Here is a 10,064-nt window from a genome sequence, read left to right as displayed (position 1 = left end):
CTCTTAGTAATCAGCATCTCCTTTCAGTATCTTGTAATTTTATGTGCATGGAGCTGTGTTTAGATTTTGTCCCTTTTCTTTGACTCTTCTTTTGCTTGTCTTGGACTATTCAGGTGTTGTGCACAGCCATCTGGGCTTAGGGATGGTACGCAGGTGGAAGTGGATGGCTAGGTCCTAATGGTTATGCATGTTTACTATTTCAAATGTACAAATTATATATACAATATAATATCAATATAGCCATTGCCTGCCAATAGTAATAGTTTTGATTTTTGCTGTAACTGTCAAAATTCATAAATGAACAATTGTAGAGAGAGGTAATATTTTTTACTAACCCAGTTGATGCAGTTGCTAAAAAAGAGGAAATAGGTTTAAGGTCCTTCTTTCACTCTACAAGCTTGTTTGGTTTTTTTGTCATTATAGCCAGTCATTTAATAAATGGCATTGCTTTTTCCTACCGACCCCTTGCTGCTATGTTAATATCTGTGCTCAAGCTCTGAGCATGTCCAATAGTGATCTTGAGTGAGAGTCTGTAATTCTGAAAGGGCACGTTGTGTCATCTTTGTGTCTTCTGGGTTTCAGGAGGGCTTAAAGGATGACCAAAACCATTTAATCTGCTCTAAACAACTTATAAATGAGAGATTTTCCAGCAAACTTAGTAAACACAATCTTTAAGCATTTCTCTTCCTGTTCCTTGCTTCATGTTTGCCTTGAATTATAACTGCATCAAGAGATTTGAGGTTTTCTACAAACTCTATGAACTACAGTGGGGCAGAAATCTCACAAAGTATGTGAAGGATTCTGAAGTGTTTGCATGATTGTCTCTTGATACCCGTACAGGAGGACATGCAAATTACAGCCATCTGTGAGGTTATGCACAATTTTTTTTACTGGCCTGATATTCAAGTGACTTCTAGGCTACTTGATTATCAGTTTATCTTGGCTGGCCATTTCATTAATTTAATTGCAAGGAGAGAAAACCTGGAAACTCCAATGACCCTGCAAGAACCCATTGCAATTTACATTTAATGCTTTAACTTGGTTTGCTCTTCCAGTGACTCATGCATTGCTATATTAGGTCCTGGACTAGTATATTTTTTATTTTATTTTGATTTTCTCAGTTGATAAGGAAATGAGTATTGTTGTGATGGGATTAAGATGATTTATACAACTCAGTCAAGAAGTCTTTTGAGTTTTGTCTAGTATTTTGCACTAGAGCACTGCCTGATTATTTGGTGTTGGCACAGAGAGCTGAGAATTCATCCTGATCATAGATTCACAATTCTAGATGATTCACTCTTGTGTAGTCATTGAAATTAATACATATGAGTAGCATTTTTGCTCCTCAAAGGTTCAGAAGGGACTAGATTAGGAAAATCCAAGGAGCTTGATGCAGCTAGTATCTCCACAATCAATAGAAACAGACTATTATTGTCAACAGTACTTCTTGAGTTAAGAACTCAATGCTCATTTTCTCCTTTTATAGGCCCAAAACCCCCAATGAGATGGCAGTGTAGGAATTACCCAGAAGACCATTAGGAGATTCAGAATACTGAGGTTACTCTGCTCCAACAACTGGGTCAGTGCTCTAAGTGAGTTGCCAAGCATTTTCCTTACTAAAGCTTTTGTACTTTGAAGTCTTGGTTATGATGAAGGCTGAATATATTATTAACTTACTTTTCATCTTTCAGGGAATCATAGAATGGTTTGGCTTGGACCAGGCTTTAAAGGTAATCTAGTTCCAGCCGCCTTGCCATAGACAGGGACACCTTCCACTAGACCAGATTACTCAGAGTTCCATCCAGCCCGGTCTTGGACACTTGCAGGGATAGGATATCCATCACTTCTCTGCAAAACTTGTTCTAGTGCCTCATCACCCTCATAGTAAACAATTCTGTATGCCCTTGTAAAAACTCCCTCTCCATCTGTCTCATAGGCCTCTTTATGTTCTGGAAGGTGCTATAAGGTCTCTCTCCCTGGAGCCTTCTCTTCTTCAGGTGGAACAACCTGAAGTCTCTCAGTCTGTCTTCATATGACAGGTTCTTAAATCTTATGATCAGCTTAGTGGCCCTCTCTAACAAGCCTACATATTTTTTATTTTGGGTGCCTTGGTGCTGGATGCAGTATTCCAGGTGAGGTCTGCCCAGAAGAGAGTAGAGGGGAGGAATCTCCTTTGATCTCCTGGTCACACTTCTTCCTGGAGCCCAGGGCATGGTTGGCACACATTGCAATAAAAGATTTGTCTGGAATTTTAATTTCTTGCACTCATTGTGAAATATTTTAATTTTTATTTTCCTCTGTAGCATAATTTTCTAGCATATAAAGATTTTCTGAAAATTGCCCTGCATTGCATTATCAGGTACACAGACATTGAAATGCAGTTGGTTATGGAGACCTCTAGGTTTGTAATTCTAGGTCTAAATGGCAATGCAATGTGCTGTTAATTCATACAGTCAAACACAAACAGCAGTGTTATTTTCTTTCCTTTTTTCATTGGAGATATTTGTTTGCACGTACTTTTAATTCCATGTCTCACAGTTTTGCATACAAATATAATCACCATTTTTTTTCTTCCTACTGCTTCATTCCTGATTTAAGGTTTAGTACCTGATGCTGCATTTGAAACAAAGACTTTACAGAAAGCCATAATGTTGGGCAAGTATCTGCCCTATTAATTTCTCTGGATTCTTCTTTTTAATTTTGATGTTATATACTATTTTTTTATATGACACTATGACACATCATGATAAAATAAGCACTGTTAATCTTCTTAAAGAGTCAGCGTCAAGAGGTTAAAATGTGGTCAAGGGTTAATTTACCAGACAGAAATCTCATTAGGTTTTCATGGATTTGCTGTAGTCAGTCACATACATAGTTGTTATTTTAATGAGTCTTCTATAGACTATGTTTTAAAAGTTGCTGCTCAACAGTTGTGTGGATGGAGGGCATCCTTTTTTTTGTTTGTCAGGCTCATCAGTGGCATCAAAGTTTACTGGGGAAATGCCTGGAAGGGATGGATAAAGCAGAACAATTTCCAAAATCTAGTAAGGTTTTTTTAAACGTAGCTTTGAAATGTATCTGCATATTATGCTCCAGTTGTGACTATCCCTTTTCTGAAGGATTTTCTTTGGTATAAGCATAATTTTATGAAGGTGTCCAAAAGGTTTATTTTTGTCATCTTAAAGTATTTTTGAGTGTATTTCCATGTCTTCTTTTCAAGTAAATTGGTTATCTTTATTTTTTATTCTTTTTTATTTATCATTGAACTTAGATTTTATCATATTTGATTATGATGGTTTAGTTTCTTGATTTGAAAATGTGCTTAAACTCTTTCTACATTTTCCAGAAGAAACCAGTATTTATCGAATCTCCTCTTTGCTCTGTCTGGATTTACTTTTTTTTTTATATTACAGCAATTATTTGTAACTTCATAGTGTGTCAATTTGAACAGAAAGTATGTATTTCCTTGTCCATTTCAAATAAATGTGTGAAGTATATATTCAGAATTGAAATTGAAATCATATATAATTTTCAATATATAGTGAAGGTTTATAGAGTAGTTGAACATGTCTGTTTGTAAAAGAGAACTAGTATCTTATTTCTAAAGCAGTATTATTAGAAAAATAGATTTAAAAATATTTTTTATAGTAAAATAAATTCAGCACTCTTTTTTAATGTATTTTCAATTTGGTAAAAAACTGTTTCACCTTTTCAACTAAAAATGCAACTGTTTTTGAAGTTATTTTTTCAGTTTCTAAAAGGATTATTGAAAAATAAAACATACTTAATAATACAGTACTATTAACAGTAGTTATGTTTTAACTACTGTTTCCAAAAAGAGTAGTTAAAACATAAAAACTTTACAAAAATCCCCAAAATTGCAAGAATTTTGAACAAACATGTAAAATGACAAAGTAATTACTATGCCTTCACCAGTTAACATATGAGACAGTTATGGCTGATGATGATACAAAATTGCAATTCAGCACACAGAACTACATCTACAGCATCCTCCTCTTAATAGTTAATGAAGTTTTTCTGAGTACCACTCAGCACAGTGGATGAACAAAGACGAGGAAAAAGAGGGCTTCAAAACAGCTTTACTCTTCCTTTCCTCCCTAGCATGTGTAACAGGGCCAGAGACAGGGAGGAGGGAAGGAAGAGATGTGTGGCATGAGGAGGAACAGCAAGCATACCGTGCTTCTCCTGCCAGGATGCATTTATTGCACAGCTTCTCCTGGAGTTACAGCCCAGCCGGGACCACAAAGAGCTCGGCTGTTTGCACAGAGTCCACCTCCTGCAGCTCAGTAAAGCAGGATGCCAAACCTGCACACATGGAGGGGGGTGGCATGTGCTGGAAGGTGGCCAGACTTTGTAAGGTGCAGGTTGTGATGTAGGGAAGTGCAAGGTGGGACCCAGCCCACGTGGATTTCATAGGCGATTCCTAATATGTAACGGCTCTGTGGCAGCTTTGGAAACTTCACTTGATGTTGGTTTAATTACATTGGCTGACTGACACACCAGCAATTTTTAGTGCACTGTTTAAAGACAAGAAAATCCATTACTGATTTTGCTTTGGAAGAATATGTGGTAAAGTCCAGTGCTTTGGAAGCTGGTTGATGTGTGGCTCAGCATATCCATCCGGTGGGGTGGGGTGGTCAGCTGGAGACAGTAGCTTCATTGGCTCTGCTGGTCCAGGGGTTAAATTGGACACTTGCTTCTCAGGGTCATATGTGTAGCCACAGCCTTCCCATAAGCTCAGCAGCTGCTCCAGTCTGAGTATGGGTACAAATAAGAAAATGACGGCCTCGTTAGAGAAGCTGTGAATGCCCCATCCCTGGCAGCGTTCTAGGCCGGGCTGGATGCAGCTTTGAGCAATCTGGTGTAGTGAGAGCTGCCCATGGCAGGGGGTAGAATTACCAATAATTTGATCACAAAAGTGGCTTACGGGAACAGCAACTGAGAGACTTGGTCAAGAACAGAATAAAATTATTATAGGTTTTTACATTTAGAATAACATTACTCTCTTGTAATTGCAGGTATGCTGGGATGGGTGTGTGAAAACAGAAGGAGCAAGAACACAAAAAACAAGCTGCTGGTGGTGGATGTTTTCTCTGAGAAGGCCACATGGGAAGGTCAGGAGTGGTGGGACCGTGGTGTTTCTCGCTTCCTCAGCTGGACTGGACAAGTGAGTGAAAGGAGGACAATCAAAGTGTTGTGGCAGAGAGTAATATGCTCCAGAATAGAGTGTAATGAAACAATTATAATTTTTGAAACAAAGTGCTACAAAAGAAGTGACCTGAATATTGTTAAAACCACCAGAGGGAAATTATGCAAAAGCAGGTTTCTTTAGCTGGCTTTACACCATCAGCTATAAAGAGAGCCCTCAGAAACGGTCAAGTGAGAAGCTACACTTGCTGGCTTTGGGGCTTTACTTGTTAAATGCTGAACTACATCAGATGATAGAAACCTGAAACTTTGTATCTCACAGCAAGACAGCGTCATGAATACCTAAATTTACCCCCTGATTGCTGTGATACCTGGAATTTACTGCTCAAAGAGAGGACAAATATAGCTGTTACGAAACCACACAAATCTGCTTTGGTGCATCCCGGTAGTTCAGAAAGGCAAGAGTTTTTGAACACAGCCTTCCAACAGCCACTCTGTCCAAAGAGCAGAAATCTTGCTTTCTTAGAGAAGTCCTCAGAAGTCCTGACCTTGGTAGGTCCTGGCACCATTACACCAAAAATTCCCTTAGATCCAGTGTATGGGTGCTGCCAAATTCTGTCCACAAAACCTAGAAATTATGTCATTCTCGTAGAAATAAAAATTGCTTTCTATGATTCAGTGAAAAAAAAAAAAAAAAAAAAAAAAAAAAAACAACCCAAAAAAAAGCCTACCCCAAACCCGCCAACCAAAAACGGCCAACAAAAAAAGCAAACCGAGAGCAACCATGAGCCCCGGGATGCCACCAGCTCCGGACAAAACGGTACGAAGCGTCTCTCGCCGCGCTCACCTCCGGGCGCCCGCGGCGCTTTGCGGGGCAGCTCTGCCGCCTGAAAGGGCGCGCGTGTGCGCGGGGGGTGCGTTTCGCTTTACGGACTCAGGGAGGCGAAACTTTTTCTTGAAATAAATTTCTTTTTTGTGAATGGAAGGGGTTGCCTGTGCCACCCGGAGGGACGTAGGGGACGCGGCGTGCCCGCGGCAGGACCCCGGGACACCGCCGGGCACCCGAGTGCCGACTTCCGACGCGCTCCCCGGCCGGCGGCGAGGGTCGGGGCCGCGGCGGAGTCGCCCCCCGCGGGCCGGGCCGGGCGGGGCGGCGGGGCCGGGGCCGGGGCCGGGGCCGGGGCGGGCGGGCGCGCGGCGATCCGGCGATCCGGCGGGGGGCGCGGGGAGCCAATGGGCGGCGGGGATCCGCCGGCGCGGCTCGGGGGCCCCTGGAGGAGGAGGAGAGGAAAAACCACGGGATTGAGCTCTGTCAGTGGCGCTCGCGGCTTCCAAGGGGGAAGTGCCGGGGAATAATTAATGTTTTTATTAAATTTGGAGGGAATTTTTTTTTTTGCAGCCGATCGCCGCGCGTGGCCTTCAGGTGGGTCTTGCCCCGCAACTTTGCCCGCCGCCCCGCAGGATTGCGCGGCGGCGGTGGGGCTGCGGGAGCGATCCTGTGGGAGAAGGTGGCTGGTGCGCGGGGCGGGGGGGCCGTGTCTGTGTGTGTGTGTCTCTGTGTGTGTGTGTGTGTGTGTGTGTGTGTGAGGGCGGTGAGTGCGTGGCCGCCGGGCGCCGCCGCCGCGAGGTGCGCGGCCAGCCCCGCGTTCGCCATTACGAGTTGAGCACACGCTGCTGGCGAGAGCCGCGGCTGCCGCCGGCGCGGATCGCCCGCGGGTGCGGCGCGCAGTGTAAATAAAGCCCTGCCTCTCGCCCCGCCGGCTGCCGCCGCCGCGGAGTGCTTTTGCTCCGCGTTTTGCTGGCAGGAGCGTGTAACCCAGGTGAAGGCAGAGAAGGGAGGGTTGTTTTTATGAATGGGACTCTTTGAGGTTAATTAGGTATGCAAATGCAAGCAGTTCATTCATGCTGCCTTTTTTTTTTTAAATCTAAAAGCCATCTTGTATTCCCCTCTAGGCTGATTGGAGTCCAGATCCCGAGGAAATCTCCAGATCAAATGCCCAGTAAATAAAAACACTGAGCTAAGACTCGTGGAAGAGCCGCAGAATGGATGGATTTTATGACCAGCAAGTGCCTTACATGGTCACCAATGTGAGTGATCAGTTCAAAGTTGGTGTTTATAAACTTGACTCCGACTTATTTCTGTGGGGGAGTTTTACAGACACAGTCTCTGCTTTGTTATGGCTGTAGGGGCAACTCTTCATCTGGGAGCTTTGCTTGCAAGATGAGCCTCTCTTCTTAGTTATTGCAATAAAGCATCGTGTTCTTTTAAAGACAGTTTTGGGATGATTAAAAAATCATGCACATGATTAGCGGATGAGGGAGGCGAGAGCAGCAGCAGCTGCATTCAAAGTTTCTGGCTGCGTTTGCCTGCAACGTTCAAAAGAAAGAAGTTGAGGCAAACATTAACCTTTTTTTTTCCTCTCTGTTTTTTTTTTTTTTTTTTTCTTCTTTCAGGACTTTGCAAACAATTTTATAAGTAACACAGGGAAACAAAGCAGCCTATTATAATTTCATGTCTGGGTGCTCCTGCATAGCTTATGCTATGGGGATTTATGAGCTATTGTGTAGGTTTGTATACTTTAGATGCTAAAAATATGATTGGTATTGTGTTGCTGCTTGAGCACATTATATATGTATTGTACAAATAGATGTCTACATAGATAGATAGAAATGTGTTGCATTTAGATATAGGAATCTTTGGGAGGATGTTAGGTGCTCAGCAATATCTTTTGTTAGAAATTGAAGGCTGACAAGAAGTCCCTGTTTGGAAATGTAAAGAATTTATGCCAACTTTGCATATTCCTGATTAATTAAAAAAAGCCCAAAACAAACCCAACCAAATCTCAAACCTCAGATTTCTAAATTAACTGATCTTTCCTGTTTATAGAATCCGCGTGGGAGAAACTGTAATGAGAGACCGACAAATGTCAGGAAAAGAAAATTCATTAACAGAGACCTGGCTCATGATTCAGAAGGTGAGGGCTTGTTGTTCCCCCCCCCGCCCCCCCTTCCTTTTCCTACTAATGCAGAGAAGCTTTTTGAGAGCTCTTTATTTATTTATTTAGGAGATAAATATATCTAGATCAATCTGAATAAACAAGACAAGAAAACTACATTTACTAATGCAAAACAAACTGGCAACAGGCAATAAATTTATAAAGTTGAAAGTCTTTCCTTGACTTACCCTGTTGCATTTTGTGCACATGTGGCACACGGATGTCATGCACTGAAGCCAAGCCTTTGTAACATCTGACACAAGTCATGGCACCTGGGTTTTCACCATCAGGCCCCTTCATATTTAGAATGAATAAATCTCCCATCTTTTAATGTCCTTTTCCCTGGTATGTCTTCACTAGTGGTAGCAGGAGTGAATGTGGGTATGGAGATTTGATTTTCACCAGCTTTACTGTATAGTCAGGGTTCCGGTGCCTGCTGGCCTGTTTATCTTGTTGTATAACACTAACAGGGTTAAAAATCCAGGGAATTTCGATTAAGGGAGCCTAGAGTGGAGAAAGTTTTGGAGGCCCAAAGGTTTGTACCTTAGTCCCATCAGTAGCCACTCAGGCTGGTAATAGCTGTTAACACTTCTTTAGGTTACAAGGTCTGTACTATGCTAAGCCTACAGCCCTGAAAGTACATGAGACATACAGGAAGATATGTAGAGGCCTATAACTTAGCCCTATGTAAATCTTATCAGGGTAAGAACACACTGACACACTTTTTAAAATCAATACTTGCCTGGAAAAGTAGATTCAAAAAAAGCAACTTTCTGATTTTTAGTCAAATAATTTCCCAATGTGCCTGTGGGGTATGAGTCCACAGGATAAATGAATAGCCTCTGTAATTTAAGTATATGTAAATAGTTATCTGTCAGCATTCATAAAAAAGGAAGTCTCTCTCAAAATACAGTAAATTAAAAATAAACCATTTGTTAGTTCAAATATCCTACTTAGTCTTAGCAAACAGAATTTTCATAACTGAGTTTCTGAGGCTTGCAAGTAAGCTGAATGCTGCTCTGGTTTACACCCATTATAAGTAACTGATTTCAGTGCATTGCAAAAGATAAGCTGCTGCAAAATTCAGCCCATGAAGAAGGTGGTTTTAGTTTTAAAGAAGTACAGTGAGTACAGCATAGAGGAAATAGTGGTGATTCTCATGTCATATGAAGTAAAACATTAGGGGAAGTACAAAAGATTTCCCATTTCTCTTTGCTATTGCAGCATCTCAGGTCATGGCTTCAGAATTTTTATACGATAGTTATGACTCTACTATTAAAAATACTCAGTTGTTGCTCAGGCAGAACTGTGGAAGTCCAAGCAAGCCTTATCTGGGGCAGATATTAGAGGAGGAGGCCTGAATTGTATAAGAAGAGATTGTTCACCTGTAAGAAATATGATTTTTAACTTTTCTATGTGTTGCTGAATGAGCCTTTTATACTACAGAGCTCTGTTAAGATTCTGGTTATTATTTCAAGAGCTGAAAATACAGTAAGTGCTTGGGTTTTTATTAATAGGTGTAGAAAAATCAGTAACTGATGCCTCAGAATGCCTGCTTTTTCTGTACACTTGACTGTCAAACCAGAATTAATGTATATTGCTCTTAAGGAAAAATATATTTTGAAAATATATTTTGGACCCATTTTAATCTTTTGAAGAGATTAGATTTTATCTGTCTCTTTATCTTTTTGCAGAACTCTTTCAAGATCTGAGCCAATTACAGGAGACATGGCTTGCAGAAGGTAAGGGAAAAAACTGCTTGTAAAAAGAGGAAAAACAACTCTGGAGGGGAAAAAAAAAGTCCTGAACTTGCTGTCTTAATGTTCAGCCCAATTAATTGAGCTCTAAAAGAGCCACCTCATGTGTCATGCATACATTAGAGCCTCTGATGAGTTTGTC

At 41.4% G+C, this 10,064-nt stretch overlaps 1 protein-coding gene across 5 annotated transcripts in view; it reads left to right on the top strand.

Moving 5' to 3' along the window:
- Positions 1-5,039: 5,039 nt before the first annotated feature.
- ETV1 (ETS variant transcription factor 1) overlaps positions 5,040-10,064 on the top strand; it is a 67,716-nt gene continuing 62,691 nt past the window's right edge. The window contains exons 1-5 of one of the 5 annotated variants that reach the window (XM_064411301.1): positions 6,256-6,273; positions 6,569-6,592; positions 7,123-7,257; positions 8,057-8,144; positions 9,860-9,907. In XM_064411301.1, the coding sequence (XP_064267371.1) occupies positions 7,213-7,257; positions 8,057-8,144; positions 9,860-9,907 (181 nt within the window). In that variant the 5' untranslated portion in view covers positions 6,256-6,273; positions 6,569-6,592; positions 7,123-7,212. Of the gene's footprint in view, positions 5,189-5,852; positions 5,990-6,255; positions 6,274-6,421; positions 6,593-6,845; positions 6,990-7,122; positions 7,258-8,056; positions 8,145-9,859; positions 9,908-10,064 lie in introns of those variants that run through there. The other 4 variants (XM_064411299.1, XM_064411302.1, XM_064411304.1 and 1 more) reach the window with 4 other exon arrangements.

This window comes from Passer domesticus, chromosome 1, assembly GCF_036417665.1.
Source record: "Passer domesticus isolate bPasDom1 chromosome 1, bPasDom1.hap1, whole genome shotgun sequence".
NCBI lineage: Eukaryota > Metazoa > Chordata > Aves > Passeriformes > Passeridae > Passer > Passer domesticus.
This window is presented reverse-complemented; position numbering and strand designations above follow the sequence as displayed.